We start from the raw sequence: 25,711 nt of genomic DNA, 5'->3' as shown, positions 1-25,711 counted from the left end.
TGAAGATGTGTGGAACGGGAGTGTGAGAGCTATACCTACAGCAGAATTCAGGACACGGTCTAGAATGCATAAGCCTGGGCAGAGTAAAATAATCATAAATATTTTAAAACTTAAAGATAACTGCCAAGATAAATAGCTAAGAAAAAATAAAAGGTTTACCTCCAGGGAGGGGCCTGGGTGAGAAGAAGCTGCACAAGAGAAAATTATTTTTCATTATAGCCTTTCTATACCGTTTGACTGTTCAGCCAAGTATTAAAAAGTACTACACTTTGATTTCTGAAAAAAATAAGGCAACTTCAAGGAGAAGTACCAAAACTTAATAAAAGTATAATTGGAATAGCTCCTCACAATAATTAACAAGAAAAAGGAAATCTTTGCTTGAAAAAGTAACATCTAATAATTTTGTTTCTTACATGATAATCCAGTCACATCTCACATTAGCTTTCTTTTGTTTACCATCAACCTCTTCCTTTTCAAAGATATGCAGAGTTCATTCCAACACTGATTGTAATAAAGAAAAGTAGGAAACAATTATTGCCCAGCAATCTGGGGCTACTGGAAATAATATGTCTCTACAATGGAAAGCTGTACAGTGGTTAAACACCATCTAAGTGCCTGGTATTTTTCCTGCTCTTGTGGAAATGGAAACAACACAGATGGAAATAACACATTCCCATTAGTAATGGGCTCCTTTCAGCAGAAATTCCCATCTGGGACCCCTACAGGAGGCACATCAGAACATGGGTGGGGGCCACATAGGCCAACATCCACCACACAAACTCTGCACAAGGAGAGCCCATCTGACCAACTCAGCAGGAGGGAATAAGGCCTCCCGGTGCCACAGAGGAGGGAGTGGACTGACAGAGTCTCACCTCAGAGAGGTTATACTGGGTGCATTTGACCTAGAAAGAAGTGAAAAACCACTACAAAGAGGTAGGTATAGTAGGATCCCATTTCTGTAAGACACACCCTCACATCTGGAAAACTTTGGAAAAAAAAACTGTAAAATTTTAATAAGCAGGTACATCAAAGGTGACAGGCTGTATTTTTCTATGATGAACAACATTACCAAGGTAATTTAAAAAATTTAAGGTGCATGGAATATTTTAGTTGACTAAAGCTTTAGTTTACTTGAGGTTTACAATGGATATATCTGAAATATCAACAGGTATACATACACCCAACGTAAGAGTGATCACAGAGGAATCACCACAGAGAGTGAGCCACGCATCGGAGTGGCTGGCATGTTTCACCCTTGCCCAACAAATCCAATTCATTAAATACCTTGGAGATATGGAATTAAAGACTAGATATGTCTGATTTCATAAATGCCTCTTATTGTTTTTTATAAATTTATTTATTTATTGTTGGCTGCGTTGGGTCGTTGCTGCACGTGGGCTTTCTCTAGTTGCTGTGAGTGGGGGCTACTCTTCACTGCGGTGCGCGGGCTTCTCACTGTGGTGGCTTCTCTTGTCGTGGAGCACGGGCTCTAGGTGCAGAGGCTTCAGTAGTTGTGGCTCACGGGCTCTAGAGCGCAGGCTCAGTAGTTGTGGCACACAGGCTTAGTTGCTCCGTGGTATGTGGGATCTTCACGGATCAGGGCTCAAACCTGTGTCCCCTGCATTGTCAGGCAGATTCTTAACCAATGCGCCACCAGGGAAGCCCCCGCCTCTTTCTTATTTCTATGCATCCTATTGCTTAAAGTAAAAATCAATCATAAATCCGTATGTGTATTCTGAAGACAAATAATAATCACTGGTCTGTGGCTGGGTTGGAGTAAATCAGTCCTACGCATGAACAAGTGCCTGTTATGTTCTTTATGTTATGGTAAAATCCTATGGACTGCAAGGCAAATTATCTTTGTCAGCATCTACATCACAAATTGGTTCCATTAAATTAAGGGAAAAAGAGAGAGAATTACCACAGCCCTTCTAAACAACCCCTACAATCTTTAGATAGTTAAGAGTGTTCTTTTACGTTGCCTATGAAATGGAGCAAAAGAGAACTCACCCAGGATCCTAGCGGTTGGCCTGAGGTCACCGACACCCTTGGGCCACGGATGCTGGAGAGACTTGGCCAGAAAAGTTAAACCACTTGACTCTGACAGAAAGAATACACTTCAGGGTTAAAGCATGAAATAAAACCCAAAATACAAAAGTGGATGTAGAGAGAAACATTTAAAGTTGTTTCCATTGTCCGTGACTGAATCTTCTCATATTTTCATGCTAATAAATGGCTCTTTTTTAAAGTATCTAATCTTTAAATTACGAACATATGGACTTCTGAAAAGATAACTCCATGTTAATAAGAAATTGACAATAGTTTTTTATCCTGTTCTCATAAAAACAAACTGCAGCAGCTCTTTTAGAACCTCAAAACTTGTAACAAACTCACCAGGATTAAAATTCAAATATTAAATTCAGAGTCAAAGTCTCTGCCTCCATACGGGGAAAAGTCTGTACAATAATTTATATCAATACGCTAAGATTCCTATAAATAAGACAGTTTAAGAGAAATATATTGGTGAAATCCACTCACTTTCCATCCTTTGAGAATCTTTTCCTTGCAAAAACATTGGCCAAAGAGTAAGTGCTGGATTGAGTTTACTGGAAAAGGATGCTGACTTTATATTCAATCTTGGTTTCTCTAAAGAATCAAGGTTTTTATTCTCCGTGGGTGATACATAACAAGCGAAGTTCTTTGCAACCAGATCATCGTTCACACAAACCTGTATAATTTTAAACATTTCATGAATAAGACAAATATACTCAGGTGACTGTTCAGAAAATATGCCAAACTTAACCGAAAATTTCAATCTTCAGAAAAATTATTTTATAGAACATAATTTGATAGAAATTGATCTCTTGACTTCTGTTCTAGTAACAGTGAACTAGATACTTCTGACCAACCTTCCTGATAAGAAAAACAGCAAGAAACGGTACAAAATCTAAAAAACGTCTACTTGAAAGTGCTTGAGAACTAACACGGCTTTGCCAGGTAAAGATCTGGGAAGAGGGTGAAGACAAAACACAAATCATAAAAGAAAAAACTGATAAATTAGATTTTATCAAAATTTTAAATTTCTGCTTTTCAAAAGATACTGTAAAGGGCAAACCACAGAAAAGGGGAAAATATTTTTAAATAATATATCTGGATGGACATGTATCCAGAATACATAAAGAACTCTCAAAACTGAATATAAAGAAAACAAAACCAATTTTAAAATGGACAAAAGATACTAATGAAAATAGTGTGGTATTGGCATAAAAACAGACACATAGATCAATGCAACAGAATAGACAGCCCAGAAATAAACCCACATATATATGGTCAATTAAATTATGAAAAAGGAGTCAATAATATATAGTGGGGAAATGACAGTCCCTTCAATAAACAGTGTTGGGAAAACTGGACAGCCACATGCAGAAGAATGAAACTGGACCACTTTCTTACACCATATACAAAAGCAAACTCAAAATGGATTAAAGACTTGAATATAAGATCTGAAACCATAAAACTCCTAGAAGAAAACATAGGTGATAAGCTCCTTGACACTGGTCTTGGAGATGATTTTTTTGGATTTGACACCAAATGCAAAGGCAACAAAAGCAAAAATAAACCAGTGGGACTACATCAAACTAAAATGCTTCTGCACAGCAAAGGAAAGCACCAACAAAATGAAAAGACTCTTAATGAGAGAAAATATCTACAAGTCATTTGTCTGATAAGGGGTTAATATCCAAAATACATAAAGAACTCATACAACAACAGCAGCAACAAACAAACAAACCCCCAAATAATCCAACTCAAAAATGGGCAGAGGATCTGAGGATCTGAAAAGACTTTTTTCCAAAGAAGACATACAGATGGCCAACAGGTACAAGGAAAGAGGCTCAATATCCCTAATAATCAGGGAAATGCAAATCAAAACCACAATGAGGGGCTTTCCTGGTGGTGTAGTGGTTAGGAATCTGCCTGCCAATCTGTCCGCATGCAGGGGACACGGGTTCAAGCCCTGTTCCGGGAAGATCCCACATGCTGTGGAGAAACTAAGCCCGTGCGCCACAACTAGAACCTGCGCTCTAGAGCCTGTGAGCCACAACTACTGAAGCCCGCACGCCTAGAGCCTGTGCTCCATAACAAGAGAAGCCACCGCAGTGAGAAGACCACGCACTGCAACGAAGACTAGCCCCCACTCGCCGCAACTAGAGAAAGCCCGCATGCAGCAACAAAAACCCAAGGCAACCAAAAATAAATAAATTAAATAAATAAATAAAAATACAGTGAGGTAACACTTCACATCTGTCAGAATGGCTGTTGTTAAAAAGAAACACCAAGTGTTGGCAAGTATGTGGAGAAAAAGGACCCCTTATGCACTGTTGGTGGGAATGTAAATTGGTATACCCTCTATGGAAAACAGCATGGAGATGCCTCTAGAAACTAAAATTAGAACTACCATACAATCTAGCAATTCCACTTCTGGCTATTTATCTGAAGAAAATGAAAACATTAACTTGAAAAGATACATGAATCCCCATGATCACTGCAACATTACTTACAATAGCCAAGTTAATGGAAATAGTCTAAGCTTTCATGGGTGGATGAATGGATAAATAAAGATGTGGTGTAAACGTAAAATAGAGAGCTAGTGGGAAGCAGCCGCACAGCACAGGGAGATCGGCTCGGTGCTTTGTGACCACCTAGAGGGGTGGGATAGGGAGGGTGGCAGGGAGGGAGACGCAAGAGGGAAGAGATATGGGGACATACGTATAACTGATTCACTTTGTTATAAAGCCGAAACTAACACACCATTGTAAAGCAATTATACTCCAATAAAGATGTTTTAAAAAAACGTAGTGTATATACATATACCCAATGGAATATGATTTGGCCACAAAAAAGAACAAAATCTTTCCATTTGTGACAACACCTTAAGGACACTATGCTAAGTGAAGTAAGTCAGAGAAAGACAAATGCTATATAATCTCCACTGGTATGTGGAATCTAAAACCAAAAGAAAACAAAGTAAACAAAAAAAAAAACCCAAGCTCATAGATACAGAGAACAGATTGGTGGTTGCCAGAGCTGGGGTGGGGGGAATATGGGGGGAAGGTGATGAACTGGGTGAATGGAGTCAAAAGGTGAAAACTTCCAATTATAAAATAAATAAGTCACGGGCATATAATGTACAGCATGGTGGCTATAGTTAATAATACTGTATTGCATATTTGAAAGTTACTAAGAGTAAATCTTAAAAGTCTCATCACCAGAAAAAAATTCTGTAACGCGTGGTGATGGATGTTAACTAAACATTTTGCAATACGTATACACAAGTATTAAGTCATTGTATTGTACGCTTGAAACTAATATAATGTTGTATGTCAATTATACCTCAATTAAAAAAAAGGAAAAAAAAATGGGTAAAAGATCTGAATACTTCATCGAAGATATACAGATTGCAAACAGCATATGAAAAGATACTCAACATCGTAAGTCACTAGGGAAATGCAAATTTAAACTACAGTGAGAGACCATGACACACCAATGAGAATGACCATAAAAGTAATGAAGAAGATGTGAAGGAAGTGTAACTCTCATTGCTGATGGGACTGTACAATGGTTAACCACTTAAGAAAACAATTTGGTAGGCTCTTAATACCTATACTATAACACTACCCAGAAGTGGGACTCCTAGGTATTTATCCAAGAAAAATGAAAGCACAGGTCCATAGGAAGACTTGTACGTGAATCTTCATAGAAGTTTCATTTGTAAGTTGCCCCAAAGGGGTCACAACTTAAATGTCCATCAACAAGTGAATGGATAAACACACTGTAGTATATCCAGACAATGGAAGGATACTGACAATTAAAGGATCAGCGTGGATGTATCTCAAAATAATTTTGTGTGAAAGAAAACAAGCAAAAAAAAAAAAGAGAGAGAGAGAGAGAGAACACGCTGGGACACACCCTTGTGCTTCCTTCGGGAGCTAGAAAAGGACTGTTGACCCCATTTTTTCTTTTCTAGCAATTATGACCTCATGCATCCACTGTAAGCTCTCTCTGCTGAGCATGGCTCTGCTCTTTTAACACCCTGAGGTAAAAGCAAGTTGTCATCCGAACACAGCCATACACACAGAGAAAGAAAAGCAAGAAGAAAGAAGCAGGTCAGTGGAGAACTTGTTTAAGAGACGTTTCACAAGACGGGTCCTGTAGCCAGCATTCTGGCATTTTTACCAAGTTGTAAAATAAGCAATGAAAAGTCACAGGCAAAATCAACAAGAATGTGGGGGAACCCAAAACACAACCCAAAGAGTAACAAATGAACCTTATTACAAATGAATAACACAATGACACTGAAGAGGGTAGGGAAGAAAAGAGCTAACCTAAGTAATTCTGCATCCAGGGCTGCATGCTCTAAGGCTAAAGACAAATTTCTTTTTCACAAGAATGTGGGTTAGCAAGTCTGAAATTACTCTATGTGAATACTAGAATTAATCAAGTAACTATACTGTAGCTAACGCAGGTTTATTACTGTCAGAGACAGGTGTTAAGAATGAGGAGAGGGGAGGGGTAGAATGAACCCTGCAGCGCTGGACTGAAATTAGAGGTACCAGAGCTCTTAATATATATACAGATGGATAGGTCTAGGAATAGATGTAAATGTTTGTGTAAGTGGGTTAACGTACATACATGTCTTTCCTATCTGTCTGCTGAGAGGGCCTGCAATCAATGACACCCCAGTAGTAATAATGAGCACACCTAGTGCCCTGATCTTAATATCTGAAGACCATTCTTCAATAAAAGGAACCACTTCTTGGAGAAGTGGCTGATTCTAGGGCTGGGACTGGAAAAGGACAAAATTAGCCTTGGAGCATCCCGTGGTACCAGAAAGTAGGAGTTTTCAACTATGATGGGACACACAGGAAGGACACATCAGCCACTCTGAAGAAGCTCCTAACAACTAAATCTGCAACAACTTGAGCAGGAAAATAATGATAATGGTGGATTATACCCTCAGAGTAAAATAAATATCCAAAGAGTCTATACTAAGATAAATTCTTGAATCAATTAATAAATGGGAAGAAGGGTCAGCTCTTCCTCATAGATTCCAATTAAAAATGCAGAAGGCATGATGGAAATGGGCAAACACCACAGAAATGAGTTTTGCAGAGAAGAGTCATTGATGGCTATCTGCATGGTCTCAAAGTATCTCCCCATAAGATACTTAATAATTTCAAAACGGAATAAACAGTAACTCTGTTGAGGAAAAACCTAGCAGACACCACCCTAACCAGGTGATCATGATTAAGATGACAAATAATAAAACATTATCAACATCATAACCCCCGCCCTGACGTACTGAGAAGGGCATCACTTCCGTAGCATTCTTGCTAAAAGCACGCAGCACCTCAAACTAATCATGAGAAAACATCAAATAAAGCCAAATTGAGTAACATTCTACAAAATAACTGGCCAGTACTCTTCAGAAGTGTCAAGGTCTTAAAAGAGGAGGAAAGCACAACTGTCACAGATTGGAGGAAACTAAGAAGATTTGACAGTCAGATGCAATGTGATCAGACCTGAAACCAGAGAGAGGAAATCAGTGCAAAAACCAGCAAAATTCAAATAAGGTCTGTAGATTTTTTTAAATTATATTTTATCAGCGTAAATTTTCTGGTTTTAATCACTGTACTACTTGTTTGTATGGTTAACGTCAGGAGGACCCAGGTAAAGCACATACAAAAATCTCCGCACTATCTTGGCATCTCGTCTGTAAGTGTAAAATTGTTCCAAAACAAAGTTTTAAAATAAATCCAGGTTTTAGATGCCCTCTGTGGGCCCTGAGCAGCCCTAGATCTGCAGCTCTATCCACCTCCACACAAGGCACAGAGCTCCTGCGTCCTCATACCACCCTTCATAAACGGCAGCCAGCCAAAGGTGAACAGCTAATAACTGGGTGGAGGAAAGAGGGGGCTCACAGGTGAGGCCCACTTCCTTTCTACTTATGGTATCTGAATTCTTTACAGTGAGCATATGTCTATACAATGAGAAAATTATGGAAGGGAAAAAGCAGGGAACTAAAACCACACCAAATGTGTGTATTCAAGAAAATTACATCCTCTCACAAGAAAATAACATTTCACACTCATCACCATAGGAATAATTTCTTGTCCATTACTCAATAAAATGCTGTCTAAATAAAATACTGAAGTACTTTTTTAAAGTAATTAAAAGAAGAAAAACAGTCCTGGCTAACTTCTGATCTAAGCCAGACCTTGAAAGATTAAGGAAATTTATATGCTGTGTGAATGACATTGTTTCCCTAGGTGTGTACTATTTTAATAAGCATTCTTATAATATTTTAATACAATTCTTCAACTTACCTTTTCATTCTTTGTAGTTACATAAAGGTAAACCTCAAAAGTATCTTCTTCCACAGCACACAATTTGGCTTCCACCTGGGTAGCTGCTAAACAGCATACATCAAAACACAAAGTAGCTGATATTAAAAGTATGCTTGAGGGACTTCCCTGGTGGTCCAGCGGTTAGGACTCCACGTTTCCACTGCAGGGGGTGCGGGTTCAATCCCTGGTCAGGGAACTAAGATCCCACATGCCACACCGTGAGGCCAACAAAAATTTAAAAGTATGCTTTAAACAACTATGACTATTTCTCACCTATTAATCTCTGCTAACCAATCACGATTACCCAGTGCCACAATATTCAACAGCTTCCTCCCGCAGAAGGGGTCTGGCACTGGGCAAGGCAAGGTGCGGGCTCTCCCGGCACAAAGTCAGCCATGTGTCCTCTGTCCCCCTCAGCCCGCCATCCTCCTCCTGCCACCCTGTGACAGCACCTCGAGCACAGTTCTGGGCCCTCTCTTCTTTTCCAGTGACTCCCAAACCCACGTGCCCAGTCACGGTCTTTTACCTGAGTCCATTCCACCCCTCCAAATGCCCCGAAGAGCAGCTCCATGTATGGGCACCAACAGGCACTCTGCTCCATCCTTTACAAACGTACTTCACTTCACTCTTACCACAACACTTTGGGGTAAGCACTGTTATCATTTTACAGGTGAGGAGGCTATGCGGACGTAGCAGGACGGTATTCGACCCAAGCACTCTGCCTCCTCCAAACCCGTGTCTCCAGGGCCCCCTGTGGGCTCACAAGGGCCCAAGCTACAGAACCAGAAGCGCCCCTCCCATTTCTCCCAGGTGCAACGCCTCTGGTCGCTCCTTTACCAGGACAGTGGGGCAGTGGAGGAGAGGGGCCAGCACCCCAGGCAATGCAAACTCACTACTCCTCACAACAGCCCTGGAGTTGGGCACAGTTGTTTGGCTCAGACGGCCCCGGGTTAGGACAGATGTCTCAAATGAGAGTCTGTCTTACAGCCAAGGATATAAAATAAAAAGAGCACACGAAAGAGGCGCTGAGACATCCTGCACATCTGCATTAGCAATGACGGTGATCACAAAGTATCCATTTACGACCCCTTGCCCGCTAAAAGAAAGTTAGGCTTTTCATCAACTGTTGGTTCGAAGAAATGCACGTAAATTTACTTTGCAGCGCTGCAGCTTCTATGCCAACTAAGAGACAGGCATTCTTGTGTAAGGGTCCTCATCCACATAGCTCCTTCCTGATTTCACCTGTCAATTACTGATGCCCACATCCACCCCCAAAATTCCAGGGGTGCAGGGTCACTGTGACACTTGGGGTGGAAGAAGCTCCAGGTCACTTATGAACCCCACAAAGGGGGTCAGACAGCTAAGCACGCACATCTCAAACCCTCTCATCGACAGAAGGCGTCAGTTCAGAGCAGGTGGCAGCGATCATGCACGTGCCTCACCTTTTAGGATGTTCTGAAAGTACCGAATAGCTGCACTGTCCCACTTCTTGGCAGGTCTGGAACAGAGAAAAGAGGCAACTTCATTACATAAAAAGCTGAGGCCAGTACGCTAACGTCATGTAGTAAATTATACACTGGATGTCTCTGATATTACACGTTGAACATATGATGCAGGTAACGGGGAGTCCGGCTCTGGCCTGGGGGTGATGATCCCAGCTGCACCCCGCAGCAGACTTCTCTTCCATGCCCGCCTGTGCCAGTGCAGAGACTCGCTGAGAATGGGCCCCTTTCTGGGGCTTCCTAAGCTACTGTGCCCACCTCCACGGCATCACCTGTCCCAACACCATCGTCCCATTACCTGCGACACCCATCTCCCAGCCAGAACGCTCGCTTCCCAGGACAGGGACCCTGAGTTAGGACTGCTCAGCACAGGCTGGCACAGAGCGAGGGCCCCACACGTGTTGGTTAAACCAACATTCTGAAAGTGGCTGTGGGAAACGCAGCCACTACTGTCTCGTGGTACCCCTTTCACTGTGTCCCACTTCTCCCTATCATCTCGTCCTTTCCTGTGTGTGATACTGTGATTTATGATAAGAAATATATATTTTGTCATTGTCCCTGTTTCTGGCACCGAGTTCAGTGATGAGAGTGACAAGGTGACGAGTGGAAAGCACCAAGGTAACTTAAAAATGGGGGCTGGTTGCCAGGGGAACCAACCTTGTGATTAGAGGGTTGGAACTTTCAGTCCCACCACCCTGACCTCCAGGGAGGAGAAAGGGGCTGGAGGTTGAATCAATTGCCAATGGCCAAAGATTTAATCAATCATGGCTAGGTAATGAAGCCTCCATAAACACCAAAAAGGGCCTAGGCTGGGAGCTTCTGCGCTGGTGAACACGTGGAGATGCGGGGGACAGGTGTGCCTGGAGAGGGAAGGAAGCGCCTCTCCCCACCTTGCCCTGCGCATCTCTTCCATCTGGCTGCTCCTGAGTTATATCTTTTATAATAAACTGGTAATCTAGTAAGTAAAATGTTTCTCTGAGTTCTGTGAGCAAATTAATCAAACCCAAGAAGGGAACCTCTCATTTATAGCCATCCCAGTCAGAAGCACAGGTGACAACCCAGACTTGAAATTGGCATCTGAAGTTGCAGGGGCGGGGGCAGGGGGAGGTCTTGTAGGGTGGAGCCCTTAACCTGTGGGATCTGATGCTATGTCAGGTTAGGCTGCTACATACACACACTCCCAAACTGGAGTCAGAGTCATACTATGCTTTGGAAAGAAAATCGCAGGAGGAGCCATAGGCAGCGGAAGATCATGAAAAACCAATATTTAGAAGCATGGAACAAAAATAAAATAAAGTAAGGTTAGAGTGATATGGTTTATGTTTCTCCACTGGTTTTATCAGAGATGCCATCACCATCCTCCAAGGGTTGTTTCAAAGATCAAATGAGGTAATGTACATAAAGCACTCAGCCCTGTTATTTTTATTTTTACTAAGATACTAAGCACGTTACTTCAAGAGAATCACAAAGGGTTTCCGAAGGGAGGTATAAACAAACAAACAAACAAACGAATATAGTGGTTTTAAAACCTCACTATACAAAAAATTACCTAACAAGCTTTTTGTTTTTTAACAAAATGTAGTAGATTCCTGATAAGGAAAAGGCCCAAGAGAAAAATCAATCTAGTCTATGAACAAGTAAATCAACAAGTCTGTCACAGGTGAATCAATTAGTCTGTGTGTCTGTGTATGTGTGTGTCTCTCTCAACACGGCACGCGCGCGCGCGCGCGCACACACACACACACACACACACACTAACTACGTGAAGAGATACCCAACTTTACAAGTCAGAAAAATACAACTTAAGACAAAATACCATTGTTGTCCAGCAAACAAGCAAAAAAGCCTGATGATATTCTACGTTGTGTGGGGAAAGCAGCACTTTCTACACCCCAATGATGGGAGTATAGACTGCTAGTCCTTTTGAAGGGAAATTTAACAAAAACTGTAATACACATGTTAAGAAAGACATTCTAGATGAGGCGCAAACACAAAACCAGCAACATCAAAGAAGGTGATCAAAACCCAGTGAGATCACTTACCTGAAGCCCTTCTTCGCCTACACTGAGGGTCTCCTAGGGTTGGGTGTGTCCAAGGCTGGGAAAGCCCCTGGGGAGCACTGTGGTGGCGTTGGGAAGGGGGTAATGCAGAGGGGGCATGAGAAAGACAGGGGTCTGCCTCTGAGAAAGAGCTGGGCACGGAGGGCTGGCTGCTCTGCAAGAGGGACAGGAAGGGGGCGGGCGTCGCTGGGCAGCCTGGTGGAACAGCGGCCTCAGCAGAGACCAGCTGGCTTATCAGTGTGGATTCCGAGGCAGCCACAAGAGTGATGCATTCATCATCCCAAGGGAGCTACAGGTGATGAGGGCTGGGGGAGTGGAGATGGGAGGGTCTCCACAGATCCCACAAAAGCATCCATAAGAGAGGCAGCTTCCAAGTTCAGAGAGACCTTAGAATGCAACATCACTGGGACGTGCAAGTTGAATCAAAATTGTGCTGCTTTGGGCTTCACTGGTGGCGCAGTGGTTGAGAGTCTGCCTGCCGATGCAGGGGACACGGGTTCGTGCCCCGGTCCGGGAAGATCCCACAGGCCGCGGAGCGGCTGGGCCCGTGAGCCATGGCCGCTGAGCCTGCGCGTCCGGAGCCTGTGCCCCGCAACGGGAGAGGCCACAACAGTGAGAGGCCCGTGTACCGCCAAAAAAAAAAAAAAAAAAAAATTGTGCTGCTTCCCATAGCTTCTTCTCCCACAAAGCCACAGTGTTGGAGGGGGAGGATGGGGCTACCCCCAGGACCTCAGGTAGTGCTCATTCAAGACAGCAAAGATCACAGTCATAACCCTGACACAGCACTGCCCAGTGCAGGGACCCATCCTGTACAAACACTGGCAATGTGGTCAAATTACTAGACAGGGGTGTGTGTGTGTGTGTGTGTGTGTGTACGATACATGTGTACACATGTGCATGCATGCATGTATACATTTCTACACCTATATATCTCATTTTGATTTACCTATATTCTTATGAGAATGTACAGTGCAAAGTGGTTTGGTAACAATCTAGCTGGCTATCAAGAGAGGAGTGGTTAAAGACAGCAAGTATGCCAATTGTATTCACCCAGGAAAACGACTGAAAGTAGAAGGGAATACATGTATTGGCAAAGAACTTCAAAATACTGGGTTGGCCAAAAGGTTTGTTCTTTTTTTCCATAAGATGGCTCTAGTAGCACTTAATTGTGTTTAACTTCATTCGAAACAATTTTGTTAGATTGTATTGTGACAGCTGGCATATCAGCGTGCATTAAAAAAAAAAAATCAAAAATTTTTGGTGAATTTTTGTGCAGCCATTTTAATATTGGAGATGGCAGAAAAAGCAACATTTTTGGCATATTATGCTTTATTATTTCAAGAAAGGTAAAAGTGCAACTGAAACGCAAAAAAAGATTTGTGCAGCGCATGGAGAAGGTGCTGTGACTGATCGAATGTGTCAAAAGTGGTTTGCGAAGTTTCGTGCTGGAGATTTCTCACCGGACGATGCTCCATGGTCGGGCAGACCAGGTGAAGTTGATGGCGATCAAATCGAGACAGTAATTGAGAACAATCAATGTTATACCACGTGGGAGATAGCCGACACACTCAAAATATTCAACTCAAGTGCTGAAAATCATTTGCACCAGCTTGGTTATGTTAATCGCTTTGATGTTTGGGTTCCACATAAGTTAAGCAAAAAACACCTTCTTGACCATACTTCTGCATACGATTCTCTATTTTTTTTTAAACATTTGGCTTCCACTTTTTTTTTTTAGTTTTATTTATGTTTATTTTTGGCTGCACTGGGTCTTCATTGCTGCGCGCGGGCTTTCTCTAGTTCTGGCGAGAGGGGGCTACTCTTCATTGCGGTGTGTGGGCTTCTCATTGCGGTGGCTTCTCTTGTTGCAGACCATGGGGCTCTAGCTGTGCCGGCTTCAGTAGTTGTGGCATGTGGGCTCAGCAGCTGTGGCTCGCAGGCTCAGTAGCTGTGGCACATGGGCTTAGTTCCTCCGCAGCATGTGGGATCTTCCTGGACCAGGGATCGAACCTGTGTCTGCTGCACCGGCAGGCGGATTCTTAACCACTGTGCCACTAGGGAAGTGTCCCAAATGCATAATCTTCCATCAGGATAACACAAAGACTGCATGTTTCTTTCATGACCAGGCAAAAACTGTTACAGCTTGGCTGGGAAGTTCTGATTCATCCGCCATACACACCAGACACTGCACCTTCGGGTTTCCATTTATTTAGGTCTTTACAAAATTCTCTTAATGGACAAAATTTCAATTCCTTGGATGACTGTAAAAGGCACCTGGAACAGCTCTTTGCCCAAAAAGATAAAAGTTTTGGGAAGATGGAATTATAAAGTTGCCTGAAAAATGGCAGAAGGTAGTGGAACAAAAGGGTAAATATGTTGTTCAATAAAGCTCTTCGTGAAAATGAAAAATGTGTCCTTTATTTTTACTTAAAAACCAAAGGCACTTTTTGGCCAACTCAATACATTCTTAAGTTAAATTTGCCAATAAGACAGTGTGTTCTAATTTTCATTAAAAGCTCCATGCATGTGAATATGTATAAAAGCACTGAAAAAGGTCTGCAAGTTCAGAGCCTGAACAGGTCACGGAAGCCTCCCAGGAGGGAGGGAGGGAGGAAATGGGGCTGGAGAAGGATGTCATGGACTTTTTTTTTAATGCTCCATGATCCGATGTATAAATGTTTCTCTTTACACTTAATTTATCCCTTTTCGTAAGTTAAGAAGCCAAATAGCACAGAGCTCAGACCATACTCTAACCCCCTCACAACACAGCCTCTGGAGATGGGGCTACATGGCCAGGTTTGACACAGTGACTCAGAAAACACCTCCTGAAGGACAAAGAGACCTTTGAAATGGCTTAGCACTTCTCAAGAGGGTCTGATTTCACATAAACATCATACACTCAATTTAAGACTTTTACTAATGATTCAGCATATGTTAGAAGCTGTACTTACACAATCTCAGCGCTGTCTTCACAGAAGTCAATGTGCAATGTGACAGGCTTTGTGCAGTACAGTCTGAATTTTTTTGCTCTGTAGGGAAGCTGCATAAAAGTTTCTACTGCAACTCGGATGCTTAACAGTGAAAGAGAAAGAGTTCCATAATTAAAAAAATTATATATAACATATTTCTTTAAAGTACACCTACATAATTAAAATACTTAACATGAAACAAAACCTGACTACTTCTGTTTCTATTACAGCCACCAAGAGCAGCAAGTGCTTGGAGCCATCTGCCGGGCAAGGTGAAAACTGGTTCTTGGGGCCTGAGAAAAATCTTACTTTTTTATGTATAAAGCACAGATATACATATAGTACATAAAAGATACTCGGTTATCTTTGGTGTCAAAAAGGGAGGCATTAGAAAAACACTGTCTCCTTAGACTGAGAAACACTGGGTAATAACGAACAAACCTGGAAGCAAATTCTATTTAAGATTTTAAAATAGCAATTTCAATACACGACCAGAATTATCTTGAAGCTTCTGTAAATAAGCAGATGTTTTAAGAATGAGTATTTGTCAACTTTGCACAAAAGAGCTGACGGGCTGAGGTTTCATAAGCTGTTCGGCATTTTTATCTCCATTCTCCTTCAGGCAAACGACAGAGCACTTGAACATATGGTTTCGACATCAACAGGTTCTCAGGGGCCGTGTGTGGGCAGCCTGGCCACCTCGGTCTCGGACCGCTTAGAAAAGGCGGCTGCACTAACCGCCCCTCCGGGCCGCCCCGCTCTAATCATACGATTCTCTTGCCCAAAACAAACTAAACTTAAAACTCCAAATACTAAGAGGAAATCTCTCCAAACCGTTAAATACGATGTTAACTTTAATAGCCACTATGGTTACATGGGTGCAGGACCACAAGCTAGAAAGGCACCTCCTTTTCCATGAAGACCTGCCAGCCCTGCTGTGGGAGCGGCCCCCTGACACAGACTCCCCATCAGGGCACCCACCTCCCCTGCAGCTGGGACCACTCTTTCCCTTTTGGAAGAAGGGTCCTCATGTCTACTATTTATTATTTATTAAACTGATACCCTCTGACTCTGGGATAGGAAACCATGAGAAAAATTACCACAAACACCAAGACCAACTTGCTGACAAGTGTCTTCTAGGGAACCATGGTGTGTGGTCCTGGAGTCGAGGGTCACTCTGAACGGCCTCCTGTCTTCTGTGACAGTCACACCCTCACTCTGCTAAGCAGGACGAGGGACGCACGCTCTGCTCTCAGCAGTCTAAGGCTGTGCCAGCAAACCATCCCTTCTGTGGCGACAAGAAGAGTTTCTCTCCGCCTCCAGGTAGCCAGGCCTCCCGAAGCACCCATTCCGTCACCTAAGCAAACTCAGGGGACATGCCAGGCCAGGCCAGGAGAGCGGCTGACAGAGAGCGCCTGCACTTTCTAGGACGGAAGGCAGAAGGAGGGCCGGAGCCGCCTGCTGAATTCTCACCCCGAGCACCTGCTCTTACGTTCACTGCTTATAAAACTGGAACCTGCAAGTCTTCCCATCTTGAAGCTCTCGCCCCTTACTTCGAAAATTGACATTCTCCTTGAAAACAGACGTTTGTCCCCTAAAGAGCATGAGGCAAGATAAATACATACATACATACTTTTCGGATTTCACTGGAACATACTTGGCAAAATCCACAAGGAAACACTCTGTGAGGTAATGGTCTGCTGAAGACACTATTGACTTAATAACAGCCCTGCACCAGCACTTCAGTTCCTGACAATAAACCACACAAACCTACAAAATAAAAAGAAAACTTCGGTGTTAAAATCTCTAGTCATACTCAGAAAACTGTAAGATACTAATGAAAGAAATCAAAAATGACACAGATGGAGAGATACACCACGTTCTTGGATTGGAAGAGTCAATACTGTGAAAATGACTATACTGCCCAAAGCAATCTACAGATTCAACGCAATCCCTATCAAATTACCAATGGCATTTTTCAGAATCAGAACAAAAAAATTTACAATTTGTATGGAAACACAAAAGACCATGAATAGCCAAAGCAATTTTTTTTTTTTTTTTTTTTGGGGTACGCGGGCCTCTCACTGTTGTGGCCTCTCCCGTTGCGGAGCACAGGAACCAGACGTGCAGGCTCAGTGGCCATGGCTCACGGGCCTAGCCGCTCTACGGCACATGGGATCTTCCCGGACCAGGGCACGAACCCGTGTCCCCTGCATCGGCAGGCAGACTCTCAACCACTGCGCCACCAGGGAAGCCCGCCAAAGCAATTTTGAGAAAGAAAAATGGAGATGGAAGAATCAGGCTCCCTGACTTCAGATTATACTACAAAGCCACAGTAATCAAAACAGTATTGGTACTGGCACAAACACAGAAATATATATCAATGGAACAGGATAGAAAGTCCAGAAACAAACCCACACACCTATGGTCATCTGATCTTTGACAAAGGAGGCAAGACTATACAATGGAGAAAAGACAGTCTTTTCAATAAGTGGTGTTTTAGGGGTAAGACAGGAATAAAGACGCAGACCTACTGGAGAACGGACTTGAGGATATGGGGAGGGGGAAGGGTGAGTTTTGACAGGGCGAGAGAGAGTCATGGACATATACACACTAACAAACGTAGTAAGGTAGATAGCTGGGGGGAAGCAGCCGCAAGGCACAGGGATATTAGCTCGGTGTTTTGTGACAGCCTGGAAGGGTGGGAGGGGGAGAGTGGGAGGGAGGGGGACGCAGGAGGGAGGATATATGGGAGCATGTGTGTGTGTATGGCTGATTCACTTTGTTGTAGAGCAGAGGCTAACACACCATTGTGAAGCAATTGTACCCCAATAAAGATGTTTAAAAAAAAAAAAAAAAGTGGTGTTGGGAAAACTAGACAGCTACATGTAAAAGGGTGAAATTAGAACACTCCCTAACACCATTCACAAAAAAAAACTCAAAATGGCTTTAAGGCCTAAATGTAAAGCAGGATACTATAAAACTCTTAGAGGAAAACATAGGCAGAACACTCTCTGACATAAATAACAGCAAGGTCTTTTTCAAGGCACCCCCTAGAGTAATGAAAATAAAAACAAAAATAAACAAATGAGACCTAATTAAACTTAAAAGCTTTTGCACAGCAAAGGAAACCATAAACAAAACAAAAAGACAACCCTCAGAATGGGAGAAAAATATTGGGCTGGCCAAGAAGTTCCTTCAGTTTTTAAGTAAAAATAAGAGATACATTTTTCATTTTCAGCAAGAACTTTATTGAACAACGTATTCACTCTTTTGTTCCACTACCTTTTGTGATTTTTCAGGCAACTTCATAATTCCACCTTCCCCAAACTTTTTATCTTTCTGAGCAAAGAACTGTTCCAGGTGCCTTTTACAGTCGTCCAGGGAATTGAACATTTTTCCATTAAGAGAATTTTGTAAAGACCTAAATAAATGGAAATCTGGAGGTGCAGTGTCTGGTGCATACGGCAGATGAACCAGAACTTCCCAGCCAAGCTGTAACAGTTTTTGCCTGGTCATGAAAGAAACATGTTGTCTTTGCGTTATCCTGATGGAAGATTAGGCGTTTTCTGTTGACTAATTCTGGATGCTTTTTGTGCAGTGCTGCTTTCAGTTGGTCTAATTGGGAGCAGGACTTGTTGGAATTAATCATTTGGATTTCCGGCAGTAGCTCATAATAGAGGACTCCCTTCCAATCCCACCACATACACAGCATCACCTTCTTTGGATGAAGACCGGCCTTTGGTGTGGTTGGTGGTGGTTCATTTCGCTTGCCCCACAATCTCTTCCGTTCCACATTATTATGCAGTATCCACTTTTCATCGCCTATCACAATTTGTTTAAAAAACGGAACATTTTCAATACATTTCAGTAGAGAATGGATATGGAAATACAGTCAAGAAGGTTGTATTTTCACTTAACTTACGTGGAACCCAAACATCAAAGCGATTAACATAACCAAGCTGGTGCAAATGATTTTCAGCACCTGAGCTGAATATTTTGAGTGCGTCGGCTATGCCCACGTGGTATGACGTTATTGTTCTCAATCCACGTCTCGATTTGATCGCTATCAACTTCACCTGGTCTACCCAACCGTGGAGCATCATCCAGTGAGAAATCTCCAGCACGAAACTTCGCAAACCACTTTTGACACATTCGATCAGTCACAGCACCTTCTCCATGCACTGCACAAATCTTTTTTTGCGTTTCAGTTGCATTTTTACCTTTCTTGAAATAATAAAGCATAATATGCTGAAAATGTTGTTTTTCTTCCATCTTCAATATTAAAATGGCTACACAAAAATTCACCAACTTTGATTTTTTTTTTTTCAATGCACGCTGATATGCCAGCTGTCACAACACAGTCTAACAAAATTGTTTTGAATGAAGTTAAAGACAACTAAGCACTATTAGAGCCATCTTAGGAAAAAAATGAATGAACCTTTTGGCCAACCCAATATTTGCAAATGAAGCAACTGACAAAGGATTAATCTCCAAAATATACAAAACAGCTCATGCAGCTCAATATCAAAAAAAAAAACCACCAACCCAATAAAAAGTGGGTCAGAAGACTTAAATAGACATCTCTCCAAAGAAGACATATAGACAGTTAAAAAGCACATGAAAAGATGCTCAACATCACTAATTACTAGAGAAATGCAAATCAAAACTGCAATGAAGTACCACCTCACACTGGTAAGAATGGCCATCATCAAAAAATCTACGAACAATAAATGCTGGAGAGGGTGTGGAGAAAAGGCAACCCTCCTACACTGTTGGTGGGAATGTAAACTGGTACAGCCACTATGGAGAACAGTATGGAGGTTCCTTAAAAAACTAAAAATATAACCACCATATGATCCAGCAATCCCTGGGCATATATCCAGAGAAAACCATATTTCGAAAAGATACATGCACCCCAATGTTCCCTGCAGTACTATTTACAATAGCCAGGACGTGGAAGCAACCTAAATGTCCACTGACAGAGGAATGGATAAAGAAAATGTGGTATATATACACAATGTAATATTACTCAGCCGTAAAAAAGAATGAAATAACGCCATTTGCAGCAACATGGATGGACCTAGAGATTGTCATACTGAGTGAAGTAAATCAGACAGAGAAAGACAAATATCACATGATATCGCTTTTATGCGGAATCCAAAAAAAGAATACCAATGTACTTATCTACAAAACAGTAATAGAGTTATAGACGTAGAAAATAAACTTGTGGTTACCAGGGAGTAAGTGGGGGGGGGCGTGGAGGGATAAGTTGGAAGACTGGGATTAACATAACCACTACTATATATAAAATAGATAACTAATAAGGACCTACTGTATAGCACAGAGAACTCTACTCAATACTCTGTAATGGCCTATATGGGAAAAGAATCTAAAAACGAGTGGATGTATGTATAACAGATTCACTTTGTTGTACACTTACAACTAACATAACATTGTAAATCAACCATACTACAATAAAAATTTTTTTAATTAAATTAAATTAAAAATCTGTCCTCAATAATGAGAGAACTAAAAGGTACTTTCAACATCATCTCATACCTTTTTCCTTAAAGATGCAAGGAGGCTGGATCACCCCAAGCTAAACACTGCTTGTTGGGAAAACTAGAACACAGGGCACCTGAATTCTATTTCACTGGTTTTCTTACTACAATCACTTTAACTCCTTAACGAAGGAGAATTTTTAGAAAGTGAAATAAGGAAAATGCATTGCTTTACCTTCTTAAATCAGAAAACAAAACTTACAAATAATTGTCAGTCGTGTGCCAGGACAACACAGAATCACAACCCCAGGCTCATCTTCCCGGTTCTGCCTCCCATGCCTGTTTACCACCCTCTAACATTTGTTTGCTATCAGCCACAGCTGGACATCAGCGCCATGATGAAGGGGATTTTTGTCTTTTTGTTTACTGCCATTTTCCCAGCACCTAGAACAGTGCTTGGTATGTACTATGTCTTCAAAAGCTACTCAGTGAATGACTGAATAAATACCTGCAGCCCCCTTTTAGGGAAACCGCCCTGCTAGAGTGACAGTGCTCGGCATCCTGACTGTCCCATGGGACTGACAGGCCACAGACAGGCAAACCATATGCTGACCACAGGCTTATAAAGTGGCTCAGCAGGGACAGCTGTGCCCAACAGGGAAGAAGTGGGACGGTGGAGATCCCTGCCCTCGGGAACTGAAGTTGGAAAACATAGGGCAGCTGTTCTGCAAGGGATGTGTTCTTGAGAGCCTCACATAATTCAAGACTCAAATAATTCAAGAGAAGCTGTGCCAAAGGATGGAGGGTATTTCTGTTTCATGCTTAAGTCAAAGAACCCTGCAGCTAACAATTCACACAGTCAGTCGACTTTGAAAAGGTGGTATACTAGGGCTTCTACTAGCCAGTAAAGAGATAAAGCATCAAGAAAAATGATTACAACTGATGAATACATTAAAAGCCATGAGATCAATATAGTACTTAAAAATAACAAGGAGAGAAAAACAAAACAAACCTCTAGACGTAAATGTAGATAACTAGGCACAGGAAAACTGATAAGGGAAAGAATCAAGCAATTTTTCCACCTTTCCAGTATTACTTCAGGAAGCCAAACCGTTCTAACAGATGAGGGAAGGTTCTCTATGGAAGAATTCCAGCTCATGAATGCAGAAGCAATGTGAAAATGACCATTTTGCAAGCATAAATGAAAGAGCTGGTTTGGGTGGTGGTGGTCACTGGATAGCATTACTAGCCGACGGGAACCACAGGGGGCACTTAGGCTGCCGCCATCTGAATGCAGCGGTCAACCTCAGCATCACCGAAAGTGAGATTCTCTCCCAATTCAATACAAGAGGAACCTCACAGCACCAGTCATTCTTGGGGAAAACACGTGACTATAAATGTAATCAAAGCTTTATATTTATCAGTCTGCACAAAATATAGGGGATGAAGGGAAAAGTTCACCACCACCACAAGGAAGCACCTAGGCTATACAGAACGTGGAACACTTTAAAAGGACAACTGACCTGGTTTCGTTTCTTCAACACGTAAACGGCAGACTTCCCTGGTGGCACAGTGGTTAAGAATCCACCTGCCAATGCAGGGGACATAGGTTCGATCCCTGGTCTAGGAAGATCCCACACGCTGCAGAGCAACTAAGCCTGTGCGCCACAACTACTGAACCTGCACTCTAGAGCCTGCAAGCCATAACTACTGAGCCCACATGCCACAACTACTGAAGCCCGAACGCCTAAAGCCCGTGCTCTGCAACGAAGAGTAGCCACCACTCACCACAACTAGAGAAAGCCCGCACGCAGGAACGAAGACCCAACGCAGCCAAAAATAAAACAAATTAATTTAAAAAAAAAAAGTAAATGGCATGGAAAAAATAATGTTATTAATGATTATTTAGGGTGGGCTGAGGAATTCAAATTATTTCTAATTTTTCTCATAGTTTATAAATCTTTTTCTATCACACTGTTATAAAAATTCAAATTCTTGGGCTTCCCTGGTGGAGCAGTGGTTGAGAGTCCACCTGCCGATGCAGGGGACACGGGTTCATGCCCCGGTCCAGGAAGATCCCACATGCCGCGGAGCGGCTAAGCTAGTGAAGCATGGGCGCTGGGCCTGTGCCTCCGGAGCCTGTGCTCCGCAACGGAAGAAGCCACAACAGTGAGAGGCCCGCATACTGCAAAAAAAAAAAAAAAATTCAAATTCTTCTGAGAAATGACTAACCTGCAGAGAGAAGCAGACAATGGGCACAGAGCTGAGGGTGCAGGAAAGGAAGGAGGGGCCACAATGTAGAGTAAGGAAAATAAAACACCACAAGTTGGTCAAAGTCACAAGCAACCAAAAGCGAGGCACTGGCCCTAGACTGGAAACCCCCATGCTCCCTCTGCTAAGGTCCCTGTGATGGATCTAGAATGATCCTCTGGTTCCCAGCCCCAAGACGATGGCTCTATACCTGAATTTAGATGACACTCCACCTCCTGTGGCCCCATGTGAACCTGATACAACAACTGCCACTTTCCATGAAGAGCCCGACTCTTATGCAACCGAAAGAACCTAACACAGGGCAATGATCGTAAGCAGTTAAAATACTCTATAAAAGTTTTTATCATCTTAGTTGCTAAAACAGTCTACATCTTGAGTAGTATTTCAAGACATGTTGTTTAAAGCACATTTAGATACATACCTGCCCTTCTTCCAACATTAGTGGTTTTATTTCTGTATCTTGACACATGTTATTATAGAAGTCATTCATGGCACTATTTAGTTTTTGATACTCAACTTCATGATCTAAAAAGGGACTACATCCTTTTATAATAACCCAGAAGCAACCTGGATCTTCGATCTGTAAAATTTTTAAAAGACAAAACAATGCATGATTTAAAAGTGGAACCATAAAATAATAAACCTTAGAATCACAGTAACTCTTTCAAATTTAAGTGCTCTAACAAATTCTTGACAAGTACTTCTGTCTTAAATGGTCAGATAGAAGATAAAAGACCCTCAAACTATCACCTTGTATACCTCAAACTTATATAATGTCATGTGTCAATTACACTTCAATAAAACTCGGAAAAACGATAGAAGACGCAAAGATAAAACTCTAAAGCACGTAACCAATAATATGGAATTTAGAATCATGTGCTGACTGAAAAAGCAAACAGAGATCAATGCCCTTGATCTGTACTTTGAAAATATCCATAATAAAAGACAAATGCAAGGTTCAGAACAGCGTTCTTTGTACTCTATGTCTTTCATAAGAAAGAGAGGGAAATGTGAATGCATGTACATTCTGCTCCTGTTAAAATAAAGAAATGGCAGATAAACCAAAAACATACAAATTATTACGTACGGAGGAAGCCAGGAATGGGGTAGAAGGAAGAGAGATGAAAGACTTTTCTGAATGTATCTTATTATCTATTCGTGTTATTAGAAACCAAGATTTTCATCATTAGAGAAAGAATACAAATATAAAATGAAAAGTTAAATTTGAATTGAAAATATCAGTAAAAGCTCATGATTTTTCAAATGTACTATATTTCCTGTCTACTGAAAGGGCCTAAAAGCAATGACATCCCAAGATTTTGGATCCCAGATACCAGGTGACAGGAGTACATTAGTATTCTATTTTTCTGAATGTTTGAACATTTTTATAATAAATAGTTGGAAAAAAGAACAGCTGGCCATTCTGGTTCCAGTAATGGCAGAGTGGCTCATATAGACTAACCCACCTGCAAGTAACAATGATAAACCCTGGAAAAAAAGAAAATGACAGGCTGAAGGCACTGAAGAGTGACCAAAAGCAGGCGGGAGATTCAATCCTTGAAGGGAGGCAACATGGCTAGGTGAGACCCATGTTCATAAACAGCTTTTCCCCTGAAAACAGCCCCAGTCCTGGGGGTGCAGAACACAACTGAAGCAGAAGCCACGCCATTTGTGGCTTGAGAAACCAGAGAATGGCATCTGGGGCTGCCAGAGCAGCTGTACATGAAGGGGAGAAATGCTGAGCCACAGAGGGGAGAGCCCTGAAGTCTGCACACGAAATCCCTCAAATCCTCGGCAGAGCCTGAACTGCACGGTGAGACTCCAGGGAGTCCTAGGAGAAGCCACAGTCGGGAGGCTGATGGAAATACAGTTTCAGCTTCTGCCCACGAGAACTGCAAGACTCTGAGCACAGAGTGACTGCCCAAACCCCTGCACTAAGAGGCCACTCAAACTCACAGCATAAGGCCATGTCCCCTTCACAATGCCTGCCTGAGAAGGAATTACTTTTGTCCCAGCCAGCACCTGACACAGGCCCTTGACCTCCCCTTGTCACAGAATTTACTGAAAAGGGCCTCAGTTGTGGAGTCTACCTATCCCTTTGGGATGTGTATGTTATCTCCTACCACTCAGGAGTATTCCTTGCCGAGGGCCTGATAACCAATTCCTTTGGGATGTAATCACCTGGAAGGACAGGGCCCTGGCCTCCCAGTCTCTGCAGGAATTCAGAAGCCTGGCCCCAGAGGCGGTGGACACAGCTGCCCCACCACAGTGACACTGACCCACCCTCTGTCATTTTCCACTGAAGCCCCTCTCCTCGTCCTCCTCACTCTCCCTTTAAAACGTCCGGTCACCTCTACACAAATTGGAACGGAACTCAGCTCCCTCCCGTACATCAGCAGTCACTGAATACAATCTGTTCTCACTGCTTTAACCAATGTCTGGCTTTGATTCTCTCTGACACCCATCACAGGAAAAGGGAGTTTGGAGCAGGAGTTAAGGAGGCTCAGTAAACACCTCAGGCTCCCTGAGAACCCTTGCAGTGCCAGGCCTGAGGAGTAAAGACCATGTTGCAGGACAAAGAGAATGTGCTCTGTCAACAAGGGCAAAATCAAGAGGTCTGCAAAGAACTATAAACCAAGCCTCCCAAAGCGCTGACAGAGCACACAGTAGTTCCCCGTCACCACAACCCTCAGCGTAGCATGAACAATACTAGACAGGCAAAGAAATGAGAATGCAGTGCACAGCCAGGGTAAAAAATGTCCAACAGAAAGTGAACCCAAGACTGCTCGGATGTTGAAGTGAACAGGCAAGGACTTAAAAGCAGCTATTATAAATACCATGTTCAAAAACTTAAGGATAAGATGGCTATAGTGAGTTTGTTTTTTAAAAAGGAGAATTTCACATAAGAAATGGAAACTATTTTAAAAAAATAACCTTTGGAAAAGGGTAATTCTAGAACCAAAAAGTGAAACAAACAAAATAAAAAATGTATTAGTGGTG

At 42.3% G+C, this 25,711-nt stretch overlaps 1 protein-coding gene across 2 annotated transcripts in view; it reads right to left on the bottom strand.

Moving 5' to 3' along the window:
- The window catches only part of TDRD12 (tudor domain containing 12), a 74,391-nt gene extending 51,175 nt beyond the window's left edge, over nt 1-23,216 (bottom strand). For both annotated transcript variants that reach the window (XM_024734089.1, XM_024734088.1), the window contains exons 1-7: nt 23,133-23,216; nt 16,570-16,706; nt 14,919-15,038; nt 9,848-9,903; nt 8,385-8,470; nt 2,539-2,728; nt 2,011-2,100 (exon numbers count right to left, since the gene is read on the bottom strand). In XM_024734089.1, coding sequence (XP_024589857.1) covers nt 2,011-2,100; nt 2,539-2,728; nt 8,385-8,470; nt 9,848-9,903; nt 14,919-15,038; nt 16,570-16,706; nt 23,133-23,201 — 748 coding nt within the window. In that variant the 5' untranslated portion in view covers nt 23,202-23,216. The remainder of the gene's footprint in view (nt 1-2,010; nt 2,101-2,538; nt 2,729-8,384; nt 8,471-9,847; nt 9,904-14,918; nt 15,039-16,569; nt 16,707-23,132) is intronic.
- Between the last annotated feature and the right edge of the window lie 2,495 nt (nt 23,217-25,711).

Source organism: Neophocaena asiaeorientalis, unplaced genomic scaffold (genome assembly GCF_003031525.2).
Source record: "Neophocaena asiaeorientalis asiaeorientalis breed wild unplaced genomic scaffold, Neophocaena_asiaeorientalis_V1.1 scaffold280, whole genome shotgun sequence".
Lineage (NCBI taxonomy): Eukaryota > Metazoa > Chordata > Mammalia > Artiodactyla > Phocoenidae > Neophocaena > Neophocaena asiaeorientalis.
The sequence above is the reverse complement of the archived record's forward strand: the minus strand, read 5'-3'. Positions and strand labels throughout refer to the sequence as shown.